Source organism: Notolepis coatsorum (genome assembly GCF_963971535.1).
Source record: "Notolepis coatsorum genome assembly, chromosome: 14".
NCBI classification, from domain to species: domain Eukaryota; kingdom Metazoa; phylum Chordata; class Actinopteri; order Aulopiformes; family Paralepididae; genus Notolepis; species Notolepis coatsorum.
This window is the reverse complement of record NC_140178.1, coordinates 13,568,795-13,590,984: the sequence shown is the minus strand read 5'-3', so window position 1 is coordinate 13,590,984 and position 22,190 is coordinate 13,568,795. Positions and strand designations below refer to the sequence as shown.

General features: G+C 44.7%; 1 protein-coding gene across 1 annotated transcript; it reads left to right on the top strand.

The window, feature by feature from the left end:
- The first annotated feature begins 3,730 nt into the window (after window positions 1-3,730).
- Window positions 3,731-20,246, top strand: slc16a5b (solute carrier family 16 member 5b). Its single transcript, XM_084329441.1, has 5 exons — window positions 3,731-3,840; window positions 6,330-6,865; window positions 15,361-15,501; window positions 15,612-16,478; window positions 19,874-20,246. Exons 2-5 carry the CDS (start codon window positions 6,391-6,393, stop codon window positions 20,137-20,139), a joined length of 1,749 nt encoding a protein of 582 aa, XP_084185567.1. The 5' UTR covers window positions 3,731-3,840; window positions 6,330-6,390; the 3' UTR covers window positions 20,140-20,246.
- Window positions 20,247-22,190: the final 1,944 nt, after the last annotated feature.

Genomic DNA, 22,190 nt, shown 5'->3' with positions numbered 1-22,190 from the left:
CAGACTATAATGTATATTATGGCCAGTAGGGAATACAGACCCTCATCTTCACCTTTGTGTATACCGTTGAATATTATTTATAGTTTATATTCAGATTAAATGTTTTATTGCCTGTATTTATTTTTACATATATATTATGACAGATGGGGTAACCCTCATCATCGTTGTGATATAAGGTAGTAGCTTTCTGACAATGGCTTCATAGATAAACTAATACCTATGTTAATTTTGAAATGCCAAAGCAGAAGAGCCGCATTACAAAACAGGAATGTTTGTGGGTAATTGCATGTGATAAACAACTACACCTCAACAATTAATGGCTCCTGGCCAATGTTCCAAAGCAGAAGAGCAGCATTACAAAACAGGCATGTTTGTTGTAAATTGCTGTCTACAATGATTTATTGCAGGTATTAAACAACTGTACCGCAAAAATGAATGGATCATGGCCAATGTTCTGATGGAGAGATTAAGGCATGACCGGATGGATTCCTTGAAACACGTCAGGAGTGGCAGCTCTGGTTTGGAGTTGGGTGACGTGGTCAAAAGGGCAAAAGTGTAAGGAAGTTGGTGAATAAACTGAATAACTGAAAGTGATGAATGATAACGTTCAGAAGATAATGGGGGTATTTCCAGCCACCAAACTTGACAGAAGCAATGGTCAAGTTCCATGAATCTGCCGTGACGTCATGTGGGTCATGTGAGGAGTTCAAAATGCAACACAGTCGGTTGATGCCTTCTAGCCATTACCGCCCTGTCTTTGGCAACATTACCGTAAGTATAGGACCGATAACCAACTAACCATAACCTGTTAGCTAGCAACATCCTTGCGATGTGGCAGTCCTTACATCAGCATTTTATCTGCCTCTTTTCTATGTTTCCCCCTCGAAATGCTCAAATATGTGTGGTCCATGCTCAAACTATTGAGACACTAGGGCAAGTGTTACCAAGACAGGAAGGTAATGGCTAGAAGGCATCCACAAGGCACGTGCACACATAGAGGCCAAGGGGTGCCTGAGCACCTGCCTTTTTGAGTCTCATCAAAAAAGTGCCCTTTTTGATTTTTTTTTTTTTTTTTTGTTTTACTGTTACGCATATAGACTGCCCTTCCAACTGAAAAATGTCAGGATAGAATCAAAATATTAGGTAAAGAGAGAGAGATGCCCCATATTCCATTGCAGTTTGCACGGCCTCTTCAGCATGCCTCTCCGCAGACCTATATATTTTATGCATAGCGTGGGTGGTGATGATGATCATGATAGAAACCGCTGTTGAATGCTGGTATTACACTCATTGAGGGACACAAAGAAGTCAAGTCCGATGGGATTTGGGAATCTCAAATACAAATCGGGATTGGAATAAAAAATGCATTTATATTAAACAATACAGAATATACAGCACTTCTTGGGGTCTGTAGGGTAAGCACTTATTCCCTCCCCCCTGAACATTTATGGAGATGTATGGGCCTTTTAAGTCAGTGATAAAAGTGTCTTTCAAGGATAAGTGAGCTCCTGCACTGATTATTATAGTTCAATATTCAATATTTGATCACCAAAACCCCCCAAAAAGCATAAAAAGGGGGCCCCCCGCCCGAAAAGGGCCCTTACAAATCGCGCTCGTGAGCTACGCGCGCTCGCTTAATATATACACACAAGTGTAGTGCCCTTTTCAGCCTTTGAGCACCTGCCCCTCTAAAGTCCTGTGCACGTCCCTGCAGATAGCCAACACCCAGACACTTAGTCTACCTGCGCTTTTTGTTATGTAAAACGGTGGCCGGGTACTTAGTCACAACGAATGGATACAGCGCATTTTTGTGTGCGCGTACACGCGAGTACACATCCGTGCGCGATCGCGCATACTTCTGCCTCAGTGATCTGGTAACACGGCGTGTAACCGGGTGTGACCACGACTGCACCACTGAACACACCTGACGACCGGCGTGCAAAGTAGCCCAGGTGGGTACTTAGCGAGTTGGCGAGTGCAGCGCATTCCTGCGTGCACGCGCTTCTGCTCAAATCTTTGGGTGCACGCAGCGTTGCGTTGTTATTATGGGCTGAGCCGCCACGCAGGATAATGACGTCGCGCGCACGCGCGCGCGCACACGCACGCGCGGCCCCGCGCGCATGCGCATATGTTCCCTCGCGCACAATAATACACTTTGTTTGTATAGCCTTTCATACAGAAACTGCAGCTCAAAGTGCTTCACAACAGAATTAAGACAGGCATAAAATGAGCACATAAAGTGCAGACATATAAAATCAGTTTTTCACATTAGGATCTAACATCCCAACAGGCAACCTTGTTTATGGTTTGATTCAGTTTTAATATAAATAATAAAAATAAAGAGAAGATTAATTAATTATCTACTCAGTCCCGAAGTTTGTGATGTAGATATGGAATGTCCCGGGTTGCTGCTGTTTGCAGAGTGTGTTGTTGTCCGGGGGTGAGTGGTGGTGGGTGGGGGGTTGAATCAAAACAGTTGTCAATTCGGAATTGACGGCTGTTTTGATTTGGCCCTTCGTTCGCCGTCGTTCACCTTTGGACGGCGGTGCACTCTGTGGGCAGCGGCAACTTGGGACGTTCCATATTTACATCACAAAGAGTCCCAGACTGGTTGAAGACACCAGCCTATAGCGGCTATTGTTATGATAATGCGAGGTAGCGCCGCAGGTAAACACAACGATCCGAGCCGAGCGCAGCGCGTTCTCGCGAGCGCGTGCATGTGCGTGCACGTGTAACGGAGGTACCGCAGTATATCCACAGTCACGGGTACAAGTAGTGACGTGGCTGTGGATGGTAAGCGGTACTGCAAGTAAAACTCACTCCCCAGAGGCATCCAGACCCGGAAGCAAGGAGTGAATTCACTTCTTGCTTAGTGGTCTGTGATGCCGCCCGCGACGCGGGCGTCCGGGGTTCAACTCCCACTCAGGGCGATCCCTTAACAGGGGTCGAATCGACTTAAACACAACGCAGACAAGATCACACCGGCTACATGTGGTGCCGTTAGACCCGGATGCCCTGGGTGGTGTGAGTTTAGTGGGGTGAGTGTAACGGAGGTACCGCAGTATATCCACAGTCACGGGTACAAGTAGTGACGTGGCTGTGGATGGTAAGCGGTACTGCAAGTAAAACTCACTCCCCAGAGGCATCCAGACCCGGAAGCAAGGAGTGAATTCACTTCTTGCTTAGTGGTCTGTGATGCCGCCCGCGACGCGGGCGTCCGGGGTTCAACTCCCACTCAGGGCGATCCCTTAACAGGGGTCGAATCGACTTAAACACAACGCAGACAAGATCACACCGGCTACACACGCGCTTCTGCTCAAATCTTTAATACTCAGTGAGGTACCACTGAGTGGTACCCCGTGCCATGAACAACGCATGCCTGGGTGCACGGAGTGCAACCCCGTCGTCCCATGAAGAACGCATCCCTCACATATACGAGCAAAAAAAAAAAAAAAAAAAAAGGGAATTTGGACCCCATCGCCTGATGCAGTGTGAACGCAGCCTCTGGCTCGCTGCCAGACTGACTGACCACGGTAGTGAAAGTTGAGAACAAGAGAAGCGATTTGAATCCGCCCCAAAACTCAGCATGTGATGACGGTGACCAATAGTATGCAACTGCGGAGCCGCAGAGAGCGCCGCTGGCTCTGCGGCTCTGCAGTTGCATGCTTCTGGTACCAGCAGCGGTTTGGAGGCGGCTGACGCAACGCGCTGCTCTTTCTGCCGCTGAGACACCGGCCGCCCGAGGGAACGAGACGCTTTCCTAGAGAGGCGACGACTATTAACACTAACCTGTTGACAGTCGTGTTGTAGTCGACGAGCCAACGCGATCCTGCCGAGCAAGTAAGGTTACATTTATTTGATGTGATAGGAAAATCCCTTCTATATACCTACTTATACATGATACACATGCTGCTATAACCCATTATATAACTGTGTATGATAGCATGTGCAATAATGCTGCATATACCGTATTTAAATATTAATTTATTTGTGTATTTATTCTTACCGTATATCTATCCAGTCCACATATGTTTTTTGTACATACCTGCATATAATCCTTTTTACATACTATATCTATATATGTACATATCCCTTACTCTTACTACACTGCTGGCCAGTATGACTTACTACCATACTGTCTTTATACCTACATCACTGTTGTACATATTAATACTACAACTATGTATACATCTGATAAGCACTATTACTCAGTACTCACAGTAGTACTAATTTATATATTTTATACCGAGTTTAATCACCTGTACATTGTATATTACTATTGCACTTTACTGTTACATTTGCACCAGTGGAGGCTGCTGACCAAATTTTTAGGTGAAGCACAAATTATTATATTATATATTAAATTATATTTTTAAAACATCCCCCACTGTGTGTCAGTGGTCAGTGGACACAGATGAAAACATATTAACATTAGGTGACAGCGCACCTGACCAGATGAAATCATATTAGGCGACAGCGCACCTGACCAGATGAAATCATATTAGGTGACAGCCCACCTGACCAGATCAAAACATATTAAGTGACGGCGCACCTGATCAGATCAAAACATTTTAGGTGACAGCGCACCTGATCAGATCAAAACATTTTAGGTGACAGCGCACCTGACCAGATCAAAACATATTAGGTGAAGGTGACAAGGAAGCCACAGACTCATACCCCCCCGACACTCAACTAACCGCCTCGGACAGTCCTTCATACCAGTGGCCATCAGGCTCCACAACAGTGGGCAGCAACTGCTGCCAGACATCGACCTGGGACTTATAGGAACCCAAGGAGGACAACTTACACTACCTTAGGCATACTGCACCTTATGTGGATACTGTGATACTGTGAATAATGAATAATGTATATTTCAGTTAGTTAGATAGTAAATTATAACACTACCTTATGCATACTGCACCTTATGTGACACTGTGAAAATATATTTCAGTTAGTTAGATAGTAAATTATATTGACCTATTTGTTTACACTGCTTGTGTTGTTTTCACTACCTTCCCATGATTGATTGATTGGTTGAAAACTTTATTAACAGATTGCAGAATGGGTACAATACAGTACAGCTCAATACACACAATTGTTAAGGGGATGCAGACCAGAGAAAGACTTTCGTCTTGTTTACATCAGGGTCCCCCATTTTCAATTCATCAGGACATAATATGACATACATGACATACAGATAGACAGTACTGCTACATCTATACATTATGACATTCCAGATGTAACTGCAGGAGTGTCATAGTGTAATTCCAGTTAGCTGCAGTGTGATGTCATAGTAGGACCGGTTAGAACAGGCAGAGATAATATGTACGTATGTTGTTATGGTTTGATCAGTGATTTATTGTATTTCATGTATGTTTTCACAGTTTTACGGTTCGGAATAAAGATGTTCTCTTCGAACGGAAATAAAGCCAATCAGTAAATATCAAAGACGGGTTGCGTCATCATTGCAAGAGAGGCAGTTACACCAGATTTGCAAATACAGTACTGTTTGTGATACAAAAAGAGTCCAGAAAAGGGAGTATATACATTTGACGTAAAAACTGTACATTGGAGGAGGTTGGGTGGAGTTGGGTGGGGTGGGGGGGGGGGGGGGGGGGGGGTAGTGAGTAGTGATTCACATTCCTTTACAGCTTTGGGTAGGGCGTTCCACATTCTGTCGTCTACTCTAAGCCATCCTAGGTTGTCAAAGTGGGCAGGGGTGAGGTGGGTTCTAGGAGTAAGGTCAAGCAGTAGTCTGACAAGTTTGTTTTGAGATGTTTGTAATTTTGTTTTTAGCGCCTTTGACATGCTTTGGTACCATGAGGTGCAAGCATAGTCGTAGTACCCTTGAATGAGTGCTCCTGCCAGAGTCTTCAGGGTATTCTTGTTTACCAGAGAGGAGATCCGGTACAAGAATCGAGTTCGTTGGTTGACTTCTTTTATTACATTGGATGCCATTTTGTCACAGGAGAGATTAGCCTCTAGGATGGTTGTAAAACAGGTTTAGCTCATTAGCCCTGTCCACATCTCCATCCACTCCCCTCCCCCCGCCGGTTTAATGCCGGTTATGGTCTGCATTCCAGTCCAAACTGATTTAATATAATCTTTCTCGAGTTTGCCCTCCAACTTCCTCCTTGTGTGTGTGTGTGTGTGTGTCTGTGTGCATGTGCGTGTGGCTTTAAACGTCACACTGTCTGGTGACTTGTTTAATGCAACATCGTTTGACCTATATAGGCTTGTCTTCTCTAGTTGACTGAGACAATGGCAGTAAGACAGAGCAGCTGGTCAGTTACCTCTCGTTCATCCTATCCCATCTGATCCCCAAACAGAGGACGCAGGACTTACAGAAGCGCCGGAGCCAGAGCCAGAACCAGTCAGAACCCGGGTAGAATGACGGAAGGGATGGAGGGCCAGGGCCAGGCGCCCGCCCTGAGGAACAGGCACAGCCAGGGGGATGGCGCCCCCCTCCTCCTCCTCCTCCGGAGGTGCAGCACGGAGGCTCCACGGGAGGCACCGAGCACGCCGGAACCACCGGGAGCAGCAGAGCCCGGCGACTCGGAGGAACCAGAGAAAGAGGAGAAGGAGAAGGCGCAGGAGCGGACCTCTTACCTGGCCCCTCCTCCTCCCCCGGCCCCCGGTGCTGCTGAGCGGGCGCTCGGGCCGGGTGCGCGCGGCCAGCCGGTGGCGCCCGACGGAGGCTGGGGCTGGATGGTGCTCGTAGCCACCATGCTGGTCACGGCGATGACGCTGGCCTTCCCCACGTGCCTCGGGATATTCTTCACGGAGCTGCAGGCGGAGTTCAACGCCAGCAACACGGAGACGTCCTGGGTGCCCGCCATCATGACGGCCGTCCTGAACGCTGGGGGTAGGAACATGTTCCTATATCATGCCCATACCTGTACCCCCCCCTCCCCCATGCTGCTATGATGCCTGAATTTCCCCAAGGGGATCAATAAAGGAATATCTTATCTTATCTTATCTTATCGTATTCAGGGCTAGATCCACAAAGAATGGATTGCACGGTGCTAATTGCACCCTTACTTACAATTCATTATCAATTGAAAATGGGGGACCCTGATGTAAACAAGACGAAAGTCTTTCTCTGGTCTGCATTCCCTTAACAATTGTGTGTATTGAGCCGTACTGTATTGTACCCATTCTGCAATCTGTTAATACAATGTTCATTCAATCAATCACAGCGCATTTTCAATTCATAATGAATTGTAAGTAAGGGTGCAATTAGCACCGTGCAATCCATTCTTTGTGGATCTAGCCCTCAGTCTTTACTATCAAAATGAAAAAAACTGTTCATCTTAAATCGGTGGTTCTCGGACCTCTTCACACCAAGGACCCCCAGGTTGATATGCATCTCATGAGATCTTGTCCCAGTGACCCGCCTCTAAGAATAGGATAAGATATTCCTTTATTGATCCCCTTGGGGGAAATTCAATTCAGGCATCATAGCAGCATGGGGGACGGGAGGTACAGGTATGGGCAGTGTAATAGTAGTAGACATGAATATAGGCAATACAATTGAATAATGGACTCTGACTCTGTGAGCGCTCTGGGGTCACTGGGGTGTCACGAAGAGCGCTATATAAATCCAATCCATTATTATTTATTATTACAGTAGAAAAGTAAAAATAAGCAGTTTAAACTATATAATTATCTCTGAATATAAGCATATGAGCAAGTAAACAGTGTAATCAAAGGTGCAGATGGGGGTCTGTACGCCCCTATCTGTTATATTATACGTTACAATAAATATGGCCAATAACACTTAGAATCTGAATATATACTATGAATAAGTAACGTATACAGTATACACAGGTGCAGTATACATAAGGTACCCTGACTGGCATGATATACGTCATATGTTATACAGTGATACAGGTATAAAGACACTGGTAGTAAGTCATACTGGCCAACACCTAGTAAGAGTAGGTAAGGGATATGTAGAGATATAGATATAGTATATACAGATATGTAACAAGGGTTGTATGCAGGTATGTACATACAGATGTGGATAGATACGTATATACACACAGTAAGAATAAATATATATATATACGGTATATACAGCATTATTGTACATGCTATTATTTATGAAGGTGCAGGTGTATAAGTAGGTATATAGAAGGATTATATGCATATTCAGACAGATATGGATATATATTTATTAGAGCTGGGCCGTTAACGGCGTTAACGTGCTGCGTTAACGCTATACTAGTATCGCGCGATAATATAATTAACGCATTAATCTAAAAAAAAAAAAAAAAAATTTTTTTTTTTTTTTTTTACCTTCATTTACCCAGGGTAGGTTCGCTGAGCACAGATGCTCTTTTTCAGGAACGCCCTGCTTCACATTCACACAGTTCCATTCACACCTGGGAGCTGCCCAGTACAACCACAGTTGACACCATTGGCCACTGAGCAACTCCACTGGAGCAGTTGATTCAAGCCATGTCACATAGTTCAAGTTTGAAATTATTCTTTCTGTTTTGCTCCTGAGAGTGCTAGATACTGTACTGTACTGGTAATATTATTTATTTGTGTTAACTTCTGAATAAAACAACTTATTAAACACAAGTACATCTTATTGAACATTATTTTGATATTTCATTACCAATTATCATAGAAAACAGCTTTTTCAAACAGTCTGTAATGCATTTTGGAAATGGGAGATGGGCTCATGGTGTAATGGGCCACCTGGCCTGAGAAACATAAGGAGGAAAGAAAAAGTAAGGACTTACTTCTGGTCATTATTTGGGTAGAACACACATATTTTGAATGCCTTCGGCAGGTTTTTTCTTTTTTTTTGAGCCATTTTAATCTAGATTAATCTAGATTAAATCCAGGATTGCAGATAGATTAATCTAGATTAAAAACATTAATCTATGCCCACCTCTAATATTTATATATATATGCGGTAAATATGAATATATAAAGAAACTATTAGTGAAATAGTTCCCCCATTGTGCCCCCACTTTGAGAACCACTGTTCTAGATCAGTGCTTCGTAAAGCTCTCAGTCTCGGGGGACTAGCAAACGGATATTGTGTTTTTGTTTGTTTGTTAGTTATAGATCGTATAGCTTTACGCTCTGCTCTATTGTAACTATCCCTTTAATCCATTCTAATAATGAAAAAACGTTCGCATGCACACACCCACCTGCCTGGCCACACCCACATCCGCTCCTATATAAGCGGGGTCGTGGTCACACAATCAGCTCCTTCCCTACTTTCACCACGAGAAGTTTTTGTGTATACACCACTTTAGTTTAGTGCTAAAAGTAGTTTGTTGGAAAGGAGCTACGTTGACATTGTATCTTTGTTTTTTCTCTCTCGCTAATTTTCGGAAAAACAAAGAGATAATGTCTTCACCGTCGGAGGGTCTAGACCAGGGGTTTTCAACCTTTCTGCTGCCAAGGCACCCCTGTGTTCAATAAAATATTCCAGGGCACCCCTACATACGATAAAGACTTTTCCGGTCCTGTCTTTTTTGCTACAATGATGACAAAAGTGCTTGCTTTCAAAATAATGTTTATTTAAGAAACCGGGAAACACATTTGTGTGTATATGCAGGCTATATAATGCATTATTAACAGGTGTTTCAGGTCTAAATGGCTTAGTACTGTTGACATTACACTGCTTGTAGTAGTAAATCAAATAGAATATTTCTTTAAATAAAATTACAGAAAATTATCACTAAAGTGCTATCTGTTGCAGCTGCACTCTTTTCCATAAAAATTGCATATTTGGATAAGTGTGACCATTTATCAAAAACTGAAAATCTTGTATTTTTTTTTAAATACAGAAAAGGATCACTAACGTGCTATCTGTTGCAGCTGCACTGTTCTCCATAAAAATAGCATATTTGGATAAGTGTGACCATTTCACAGAAAAGGATCACCAAGTTACCATTTCTCAAAAAATATAAATAAATACAGAAAATAAGCACTTGTTCACTCAGTGGACATTTCTAGCTCAATGCGAGGTCTGCTGCTGCTGGCTAATAATACGGTCAATACGTGGGGAGATCTTTGACAAGGCAACACGCATGTCATCTTCAAGGCTCAACTTGGCCCTATATTTTGTTTTCAGAGCTGTCATGGATGAAAAGTCAGCTTCACACAGATATGTGGTGCTGAATGGTATCAACACCTTAACTGCTGCATCATGAGATACTTGGTGCTCAGCACCACTCTCTGAAACTAGCTCTCCAGGTGGTATCAGATGAGATTTCAATGAGTTCTTCCAAGAGTTTGGATGGAGATGTGTCAGGAAGCTTTGTCTCAATGTTGTCTGTAAAGTTTTTTTTTATCCAGAGTAACTTGGTGATCATTTTCTGTGTTTTATTAAATAATGATTTTCAGATTTTGAGAAATGGTCAAACTTATCCAAATATGGTATTTTCATGGAAAACAGTGCAGCTGCAACAGATAGCACTTTAGTGATCATTTTCTGTAATCCAAAAAGAATAAACATATATATATATTTTTTTAAATCTCAAGGCACCCCTGGCAGCTCTCTGAGGCACCCTAGGGTGCCGCGGCACCCCTGTTGAGAACCGCTAGACGACTACAACTCTACCCTCCACCAGCGCTTCACTGTCGCGGCGTCCTCCGTGGGGCGTCCCTGTGTAGGTCCCGGTCCGCCAGGAAGCACGAAATACAGTACTCGGGTCTCGGTTATAGCCATTACTAAATAATAACTAGAATAAATACTAAAATAAATACTGATCCTCATGATAGACATGCAAACTGATTCAATAAAAATCCAATAACAACGAACCATTCAATAAAAAATGAATGAATTCAATAGGAAACGAATCCATTCAATAAAAACCTAGTCTAATTTAATAAAACTGATTTAGTCCAATAAAACTAATTTGATTCACTGATTAAAAGAGAGAATAGGTGCCATAAAGTGCTACATTGCCATGTGCAGAGGCAAGTGTGTGTGTGTGTGTGTGTGTGCAAGCACGGACCTGCATGAGGTTAAAGAGTTCTGAACATATCTGTCATCTTTGTTCCTTCACTCTAATAATCCCTGCATCCTTCCTGTCCAACCCATCCCACACACACACACACGCTTTGGATAAAATGCGCCATTTACAATGTGGACTTAATCATAATCAAATTTATTTATCCAAGCATTTCACTGTAATGTACATGTACCTTATACGTGACAAATAAAAACAAACTTGAACTTGAACACACACACACACACACACACACACACACACACAGTAGGGAACATTTCTGGCTGTTTCCTATTCATTTACAGAAAGTGTGGTAGGCGAAGACTTCTGGAAAGCACCACCCTTTGCTGCGCTCCCCCCCCCCCCAGCGGGAGTGGTCCCAGGTTGAGAAAGACAGCAGTGGGTCAGGCGTCGCTTGTTATCGCTGAGCCAGGGTTCAGGGCCCAGACGCCTATTGTTCTGGGCAGGAGACGCTTGTTTATCTTTTTTGTGCGTCCGCTTATACCTCCTTCCCTTCTGCCGAGAAAACCTGAACCACGGGGAGGCTTTCGAGAAGCATGGGGGGGGGGGGGGAAACAACATGAAAAACGTGTAACTAATTCAATAAATAGGACATACCACGTCCCTGGTCTCTGAATCGCCCCCCCCCCCCCCCGGCTATCACAGGTAAAGCAGCTCATCACCGCTCAAGGAGGGACAGTGTGGAAGGGATGCATGCCAGGCTGTCATGGATGAGGGTAGCTGAGACTGACATACAGTCTCATCCAACTCCCCACTCTGGGCTCCTTAAACAAACACCATACCATCACATGCGCAAAAAAAATTGTCAGTGACCCTCTGCACCCAGCTCACCACCTTTTCCAACGCCTCCCCTCTGGTGGGAGGTTCAGGTCACTGGGCAGTCGAACTGTGAGGTTCAACCACAGTTTCTTCCCCAAGGCCATACAACGGCTCAACTCCTCCTAATATTCACCCCATGCTTGTTATGTTCTCTGGCTCTTTTGTTACGTTGCACCTGATGTTTGTATATCTTTTCATACTGTACTGTTCCGTCGTGTATATTTTTTTGTTGGTGTATTCTGTACTGTACTGTTCCGTTGTGTCTTTTATGTGGTGTATTGTCCCAGCTGCCACCTGCACCGTGCATGAATTCCACCGGCCTGGCCGTGTGGCAATAAAAGGAACTTGAACTTGAACTTAAGATCCTATACTTGTATACATAGATAACACACACCGATGATAGACGTCATTATGATACGAGACATGCTTTTACAAATCGCTTCACGTTACCCTTAACCTAAAACCAACGCTTTAAAGAAAGCTGTAATGTATAGAGCTATGTCACACATGTAAGATTACAAGTAAGATCGGTTTTTAAAAAGAAGTTAAGAACAGCAATTATTCAGAAAGAAATCAGTTTGGGCTATATATGATGTAATATTCTCTGAGGTGATGGCTGACAATTTAATTTAATTGTAACAACGGAAAAAAGACAGGCATAAAATGAGCACATAAAGTGCAGACATATAAAATCACAGTTTTTTACATTAGGATCTAACATCCCAACAGGCCACCTTGTTTATGGTTTGATTCAGTTTTAAATAGACAATAATAAAAAGAGTAAGATAAAATAGACAGAGTAAAATAGTGCAATAGTGCAGTGCAATAAAATTGTAGAATAGAATAGATTAAAAAAAAATATATATATATATTTTACAGTGCAATCAAATAGTTCTGGATTACTGTTCAACAGTTCAAAGTCGTCTTTACCTTCTCTGTTTGGTATCCACAGTTTAAAACTTGACAGTCTTCCCTCCTGTTTGATACCCACTTTGACCCTTTGAACCTCCCACCCAGGGCAAACCTCCCTCTCAGGGTGCAGTTCTAGGCCTGGGTCCTACACAGTTTTAAAGCCTGACAGTCTCTTGTTTGATACCCACATAGTTTAATACCTGTAATAAAAAGCAATAGACAGAGTAAAATAATACAGTGCAATAATAGAATAGTAGAATAGAATAGATAGTAAAATTATGCAATAGAATGGACGGAGTAAAATAGTGCTACAGTACAATCAACAGCGGGGTGTATTAGAAGGCTATGGTGAAGAGGTACGTTTTTAGCTTATTCTTGAAAATATTAAGAGATCTAGCTTCCCTAATGTCCATAGGTAGTGTGTTCCATAACTTTGGTGCATAGTTTGCAAAGGCTGCATCCCTGATTTTCCTTAGACTGTGGCTTGGAACCTTCAATAGACCAGTAGTAGATGATCGTAATGTTCTAGGAAGCACATAGTTGACTAGAGAATTTGCAATGTAGGTTGGTCCTGTTCCATTTAGTGCTTTGTATATAAGGAGGAGGACCTTGAAATCAATTCTAAATATTACCGGAAGCCAGTGTAGGTTAGCTAATACAGGACTGATGTGGTCTCTCCTCTTGGTTCTAGTTAGTAGCCTAGCTGCCGAGTTTTGAACGAGTTGGAGTCAATAAATAATGTACATCGTGTGACGATTATATTTTATTTAGTCTTTTGTGTGTGGACCCCGGGAAGAACAGCTGTTGCTAAGGCAACGACTAACGGGGATCCCAAATAAACATAAACATAAACAACAAGCAAGCCAGCAGGCAAGCAATAAAGAAAGACAGATTTTTCTCAGAGGCAAGGGCTAATGTTATTACTTCACTTGCAACGTGATTTTATCTACGGTCCTAGAGACATACTGTATTATGTTCCAGCGGGAGAGAGGCAGACGCTTGATGGATGGCTTTTAGGAGATGGGGAGAATGATGGGATTCACCCAGGGGAGTCCTCAGAACCTGCACCTGACTTCACCTGACCGCCAGGACCCTGCTGGTACCGCTCAGTCCTGGCCGCGTGACACGACAGACGTATGATCACAGCAAAGAGCCACGACGGGCCGAAGAATGCTGTCATTCTATCCTACATCAAAGGCCTAAGAGCCCCACTAAGCTGAATTATATGTCCATCTCATTCAATTAGTCCGTAAGTAATCCATTTGGCTTTGGTCTGGTTCGGAGGGCTGGGAAATGGGATTTGGAAGTTATTTTTCCATATCTGGTGAGAGTGGAGAGCATGAGCCCACAGGAAAGATTCAGATGTTGTTTCTGAGAATCCATTGTATTTTTTGAGGGTTTATTATTCTCTGCTTAGCAATAATATACCAATGCAAATAAGGTTGATTTGTTGTGCTAATAAGTGAATTGTTTCCGTCGCTTCGTATGAGTGAATGTGGTGTTCGATAATAGGGTTTCAGCCTTCGTCGTTGATCGTGATGAATTGAAAATGGGGGGAATTGAAAATGGGGGACCCTGATGTAACCAAGACGAAAGTCTTTCTCTGGTCTGCATCCCCTTAACAATTGTGTGTATTGAGCTGTACTGTATTGTACCCATTCTGCAATCTGTTAATAAAATGTTCAATCAATCGGTATCCGCCTCCATCTCCTCTCCTGGCCGTGTCTGCGTTGTGTTGATTTAGTTCACAGAGGCAATCGTTCGGTGGAATTTTGTCCTCCCACGCGCTTACTGGCTGAGACACCCCTATCTCTTCCCACAGTTGCATTCGGACAATCGTACGCTGAGTCGTCATTTCATATCAGAACAGAAGGATGTTTATTTGCATAAACAAAGGTCTCGTACAGAATGAAACCAATTGAAAGTCTTTATAAGGTTAAGAAACTAAATTAATAAGTTCTATCTCTCTTGGTTGTGCTATCTCTCCTCGCTCACTGTGTAGGTCAAACAACGAAAACAAGCCATATCTTTCAGTGGTCTACATACATACATTTATGTAACAGCTTTTATCCAAAGCGCTTTACAATTTCGCTGCTGTCGGGACAAAACCTCATAACTCCAAAAACCCAACTTTTCAGCAGATGAAAAAAACTAACACAGATTTGAGGGTGAATAGAGTTAGGAGTTTTAGACAGATGATCGGTTTAATGCTTTCCCATTGTTTAAACTTTGTAAAACCCACACACACATATGGAGGATGATCTACGGAGTTGATTTATATAATAAAAAAAAAATTCAAAAAATGGAGTTATGAGGTTTTGTCCCGACAGCAGCGATTTGTTCCTCACATTCACCCATTCAGTCACACATTCACACACCGACGGCAGAGGCAACCATGCAAGGTGCCAACCTGCTCATCGGGAGCAGTTAGGGGTTAAGTGTCTTGCTCAAGGACACTTTGACACACTGCACCAAGAGGAGCGGGAATCAAACCAGGAACCCCTGGATTACCAGACGACTGCTCTACCTCCCGAGCCACTGGACACATAGACCCCCCCGTCTACATGGATATTATGAGCTTAGTGAATAGCGTCTTTGAATCTCATGTGTCCCATTTTCTCCGCAGGTCCGCTATGCAGCGTGCTGGTGGAGCGCTTCGGTTGCCGGGTGACCGTCATGGTGGGCGGGGTTCTGAGCGGACTGGGCATGGCGGTCAGCGCCTTGGCCAGGACCATCACCGACCTTTACATCACCGGCATCGTCACAGGTCAGGGGTCAACCCGTCAAGCCGCCGTTTCCCCCCCCCCGTCTCCCGGGAGACCGTCGTGTGTTCCGAAGCGTCCTCAGAAAAAACTCTGTCCTCTCGTCCCCCCGCAGGCCTGGGCTTCTGCCTCTCCTTCCAGCCGTCGGTGACCATGATGGGCCACTACTTCGTGCGCCGCCGCGCCTTCGCCAACGCCCTGTCGTCCACCGGCACCGCGCTGGGCCTGAGCGCCCTGCCCCTGATCGCCAACTACCTGCTCGCCGAGTTCGGCTGGCGCGGCAGCTTCCTGGTGCTGGGGGGCCTGCTGCTGAACTGCTGCGTGTGTGGGGCGGTGATGAGGCCCCTGGCCCCCCCGCCACCGCCGCCACCGGGCCCCGACAACAAACCCTGGCGGCCGCAGGCCCCCGTAACTAAACCCGACGGCCTCCCAGAGAAAGAGGGGCCGAAGGCCCGCCTGAGGACTTCCCTCTACGACCTCGCGGCCTTCCTGCGCCGCCACATGGCCTTCGACCTGCTGGTCAACAACAGCCGCTACCGCGCCTACGCCGTGGGCGTGACCTGGATGATGCTGGGCTTCGTGGTGCCCTTCGTCTACCTGGTGCCGTACGCCACCGACCACGGCATGGAGCAGGACCGCGCCGCGCTGCTCATGGCCATCCTGGGCCTGGTGAATGTCACCGTGAGGCCCGTGGCGGCGCTGGTCTTCGGCCTGCCGCGCTTCCGGGGCAGCGGGTGCTTCGTGTACGTGTTCGGCGCCGCCGTGCTGGCGAACGGCCTGAGCAACTCCATCTGCGGGGCGTCGGCCTCCTTCGACGTGCTGCTGGCGTACGCGGTGGTGTTCGGCGCGTCCATGAGCGTGGTGGGCACGCTGCTCTTCACCGTGCTGATGGAGACGGTGGAGATGAGCCGCTTCCCCGCGGCGCTGGGGCTCGTCAGCATGCTGGAGAGCGTCACGCTGCTGATCGGCCCGCCGCTGGCAGGTGTGTACACACACGCTCGCGCGCGCACACACACACACACACACCAGGTAGTCAGGCAGGAGAATCACCAGGTAGTCAGGCAGGAGAATCACCAGGTAGTCAGGCAGGAGAATCACCAGGTAGTCAGGCAGGAGAATCACCAGGTAGTCAGGCAGGAGAATCACCAGGTAGTCAGGCAGGAGAATCACCAGGTAGTCAGGCAGGAGAATCACCAGGCAGTCAGGCAGGAGAATCACCAGGTAGTTAGGCAGGAGAATCACCAGGTAGTCAGGGAGGAGAATCACCAGGTAGTCAGGCAGGAGAATCACCAGGTAGTCAGGCAGGAGAATCACCAGGTAGTCAGGCAGGAGAATCACCAGGTAGTCAGGCAGGAGAATCACCAGGTAGTCAGGCAGGAGAATCACCAGGTAGTCAGGCAGGATAATCACCAGGTAGTTAGGCAGGAGAATCACCAGGTAGTCAGGCAGGAGAATCACCAGGCAGTCAGGCAGGAGAATCACCAGGCAGCAGAATCACCAGGCGGGGCAGTCAGGCCGAGACTGTGACACAAAAGAAGGTACAAAGTTATAAATCTCAAAACGGTAAAAAACACGGAATAGTACCGGTAACTAGGAATAAAAAACACGAGAATGCATTGGAACAGGATTTTTTTAAAGGTTGCCTAGCAACCGGAGAGCAAACCCAATCATACCATACCAAACCTGGCCAGCTAGCCCCAGCCAGGCTGAACATAGCTAATGGAGACAAGGCGTTAGTTTGATACTGTATCACACTTCTATTGATACTGTCACTATTACAATGCAACCATATATATTTGTTGAAGACGGAGTAAAGCCACAACATGGAAATCTCTTCACATTCAATTAAATTGTTTATTAAAAAAAAAAACGGTCAGCATTTATTAATAAAAAAAATGTGTATCCCAATACTACACTTCATCCTACTGTGGGAGTGATATCCTTCTCCAAAAGTCTCTCTGGCATTTAACCCTTGTGTGGTGTTCTCATTTAACCCTTGTGTGGTGTTCTCCTTAAACCCTTGTAAGTAAGTAAGTAAGTAAGTAAGTAAGTAAGTAAGTAAGTAAGTAAGTAAGTAAGTAAGTAAGTAAAGTTTATTTATATAGCACCTTTCACAGACCAGGGTCACAAAGTGCTTCACATAGTAAAAACATCAATAAAATGCAAAAGATAGCAGCATGGTTAAAGAAAATAATTAAAAACGTGAAAGATCAGGAAAAGCCAAAACAGATAAAAAGACATAAAAGATTTACATAGAGCATAATTCGCCAAACGCCTGTTTAAACAGCACAGTCTTTAGCTGCTTTTTAAAAGTGTTTACAGAGACCACAGATCTAAGGTCCAAGGGCAGAGCATTCCACAACCTGGGGGCCACGGTTTCGAATGCTCTGTCCCCTTTTTTCTTCAATCTAGACAGGGGGACAGTGTGGTGTTCTCATTTAACCCTTGTGTGGTGTTCTCCTTTAACCCTTGTGTGGTGTTCTCATTTAACCCATGTGTGGTGTTCTCCTTTAACCCTTGTGTGGTGTTCTCCTTTAACCCTTGTGTGGTGTTCTCCTTTAACCCTTGTGTGGTGTTCTCCTTTAACCCTTGTGCTGTGTTCTCATTTAACACTTGTGTGGTGTTCTCCTTAAACCCTTGTGTGGTGTTCTCATTTAACCCTTGTGTGGTTGTTAGTTTTTGTTACTCACCCAATATCAGGTCTGATGGACCCACAACATTATTGAGATGTTAAAACAATAAAGCCACAATTCATGTCAAAATACTTACAACAATTACAAGCAATCTAGACAACATACTGTATATGGTTAAAGGATAAGGATAAGGATGCACTTTATTAATCCCCTTGGGGAAATTCGGTATATATTCGGTTAATATTTGCCATATTAGGATCTAACATCCCAACAGGCCACCTTGTTTATGGTTTGATTCAGTAGTGTGTAATGTTCCATCGCCGTCGGAATTTCCTGCTCCCTGGACGCCTTCACCAGCAGAAGCAGGAGTCGTGTCATCACATGCTCATATGGGTTTTATGGGTAGGGATCGGATTGGGACGGGTCATCGGAGAGGGCGGTGTTATTAGGGGCACTATGGGTTAGCTCCATGAGTCAGCTTTATCGCCCCCAAAGGCTATAGCCACGTACCCCACCGGGAGGTGTCGCTGGGAGCCTGGAGGGAGGGTGAAGCATGACGAAACCTAGAGGGGTCGGCTTGGGTTTCGGGGGTCGTTAACATTTGCAACTGGAATGTTTCGCCTGCAGGCGGCCGTGGGAACAGGATTGGATGATTTATCGCTGGGATAGAACTGAAGCCCTTTCCTCGCAGTGCAGTCAAGGTTAAACTAGATTACTGACACCGGTAATGTCTCTCTGGCTGCCATAGCGTTACAGTAGGCTTGATTCACACACTGCGCTGCTATCCCCAGTCTTTTTGATCTTATACGCTCTTAAAATAAGATAAGATATTCCTTTATTGACCCCCCTTGGGGGAAATTCGGGCATCATAGCAGCACAGGGGAGGGAGGTACAGTTATGGGCAGGGTAATAGTAGAAAGACATAAATATAGGCAATACAATTTTATCTGAATATAAAAATATGAGAAATCTTTTTTATATTTCTATTCTAGTCAATGCCATGGCGTTTTGTCCTGCAGACCATGATATACCAGGGACAAGACATTTCTGTCTTCTTGTCTTGTCTTATGTTATCTTATGCTTTCTTTTGTTATGTTATCTTATTCTATTTTTTGCATATCTTGTATGTCACAAATGTAACAGTACTGTATATCTGTATGTCATGTATGTCATAAATGTCATGATTAGATTAGATTCTAATATAACGCGAATCTTAGAATCTAATCTGTACATACATGACATACAGATATACAGTACTGTTACATTTGTGACATACAAGATATGAAAAAAATTGAATAAGATAACATAACAATAGATGATTAGATTATCTGTATGTTGTGTATGTCATAAATGTCATTATGAATTGAAAATGGGGGACCCTGATATAAACAAGACGAAAGTCTTTCTCTGGTCTGCATCCCCTTAACAATTGTGTGTATTTGAGCTGTACTGTACTGTACCCATTCTGCAATCTGTTAATTAAAGTTTTCAATCAATCAATCAATATCTTATCGCATCTTATGTTACCTTATGTTATCTTGTCCTATCTTATCTTGTCCTATCTTGTCTTATCTTGTCCTATATTGTCTTATCTTATCTTGTCCTATATTGTCTTATCTTGTCTTGTCCTATATTGTCTTGTCTTATCTTGCCTAATCTTGTCTTGTCCTATCTTGTCCTGTCTTGCCCTATCTTGTCTCATCTTGCCCCATCTCGTCTCATCTCATCTCGTCCCGTCTCTCAGGCATGCTGGCGGACAGGACGCACCAGTACTCCTACGTCTTCTACGCCTGCAGCGTCACCGGGTCCCTCGCCGGCCTCTTCCTCCTGGGCTCCTTCTACCTCCTGGACCGGCAGAGCGACCGAGAGAAGAGGAGGAAGGAGAAGAAGCCGTCGGGTTTCTACCAGAAGCCCTCTGTGATCCTGGCCTCTGACTGCGAGTACAGCCAGGTCCCCGACGTACAGCAGGGAGGGACAGCGACGGACACAGTGTATGTCACCAACGTATAAACCTCAGACTGTATTCGAGAGACGCCGGACGTGTTTGTATACAATTATGTACTGTATAACGAGACCACGGCGTGCGCGGAAATGCCGACCTCCTCCGGTCTGAATACGGTTATACGGTGTTGTTGCTATGGTGAACGGAATCTCTCATGGAGGGGGGGGGGGGGGGGGGCAAGCTAAACAAAGGCTGCGTTCACACACTGCACGCCGTAGTGCTCAATCGTGGGCCAATATCAGATTCCAGTGTGAACCTGGTCACACGCTCTCTTGAACTGACCTACATGCGCAAAATGAACAATAAAGAAGATGGACGTAAAAAGAAATTGTGACGAACGTCAATCTAGAGAGTGGTGTAAAAGTCACATGAAAGTCACATGACTGCTCAGACTGAGGTCGCATTGCAAAAAGAAAAATCAGACCTGTATCTGATTTAGGACCACATGTGAAAGATCAGATTCCGTGTGATTTGTGCTGTTCACACACTGATCTGAGTCACATATGAGCAAAGAAATCAGATTTTGTGCCTTCGTCTGCAGTGTGAACGCAGCCAAAATGAATACGTATTTAGCTATTTTAAGCCATCGCAATGGCTGCCTGGCAGAGAGACGACGAGGCTTAGGCCCGGTCCACACCGCTGCTCCTCACATGGGCTGTGTGTGTCTGCTCTAACCTCTTAAAGGGATAGTCCAGATCTTTGGACCTTAAAGGGATATTTCACTTTAGTAAAACGTTCAGAAGTCTTACCTCTATGTAAAGTAATCTACAAGTAAACTGGTGACCACTGCTGTCCCTGTTCAGAAAGGGGCTCAGGAGGTAGAGCGGCCGTCTGCTAGTCGGAAGGTTCTCGGGTTCGATTCCCGCTCCGTGTCGAAGTGTCCTTGAGCAAGACACTTAACCCCCTAATTGCTCCCGATGAGCAGGTCGGCACCTTGCATGGTCGCCTCCGCCGTCGGTGAGTGAGTGGGTGAATGTGAGGAGCAAAATTGTGAAGCGCTTTGGATAAAAGTGCTACCGGTATATAAATGCACCATTTATTGACAATCTATGAAATTTAACCTTGGTCCTCAAAATGAATGGAAGTGAATGAGGAGCCTGACACCTGGGAGGAATGATGGTGTTGACAGCGGACGACAGGGACAGAGATAGAGGTGAGACTGCTGAAACTTGACAAGTTCTACTAAAGTGAAATATCACTTTAAATTAGGGATGTCCGATATTATCGGCCGATATCGGCATTAAAATGTGATATCGGAAAATATCGGTATCTGTTTAAATTATTTTTATTTTTTACATTTCTATAACCTTTATTTACCCAGGCAAGCAAGTAAGAACAAATTCTGATTTTATTTATTGTCAAAAGTATGCATAATGTTGTGTTAATTCCACAACGAGATATGTAATGAAATTATTTAAAAAAATTGGGGGGGAAACCCTGCATATATCGGTATCGGTTGATATCGGTTGATATCGGTATCGGAAATTAAGAGTTGGACAATATCGGTATATCGGTATCGGTAAAAAAGCCAATATCGAGCATCCCTACTTTAAATGGTATGAAATACTTGTCAGTAGTATAGTCGATGCAGTGGCATTAGCTTACCCACCGAGTCCCATGATCAGAGTTCTGTCCCCGTTCCTTCAGGCGACAGGCGGGTTGGGAAATGTTGTGGACCGACCAAGGGTGACCTATAGAGCTGCTGGTCGCAGCTGAAAAGTGTTAATCCACACCATAACACGCTGGCAAACATTGTAACTATATTATACAAAAAAAACATGGTCCTCCTCAATAATTTCCTATGCTCCATAGCGACGCAATGTGTTGGAACCAGTCCCAAAGTGACGTAGTCACTAAGCGCCGGGCCTGGTTCCAATATGAATCTACGCTCAAGGCACGCTGTTTTCTGCTCAGGGTAATTAAGATGTCTGCTTGTTATGGTGTGGATTCACTTAATTTTTTGTCTCATGACCCCATTTGCTGCCTGTCTGAAGCTTCCCTGTTCACTGGGAAACAAGGGACAGAACGCTCACCACAGGACTCTGTGGGTAAAGCTAAC

Bases quoted from the DNA above. Each gene is read 5' to 3' on its own strand.
- slc16a5b (XM_084329441.1), top strand. From the start codon at position 6,391: ATGACGGAAGGGATGGAGGGCCAGGGCCAGGCGCCCGCCCTGAGGAAC. The intron at 15,502-15,611 runs GTCAGGGGTCAA...GTCCCCCCGCAG, and splicing joins CATCACCGGCATCGTCACAG to GCCTGGGCTTCTGCCTCTCC. The intron at 16,479-19,873 runs GTGTGTACACAC...CCCGTCTCTCAG, and splicing joins GATCGGCCCGCCGCTGGCAG to GCATGCTGGCGGACAGGACG.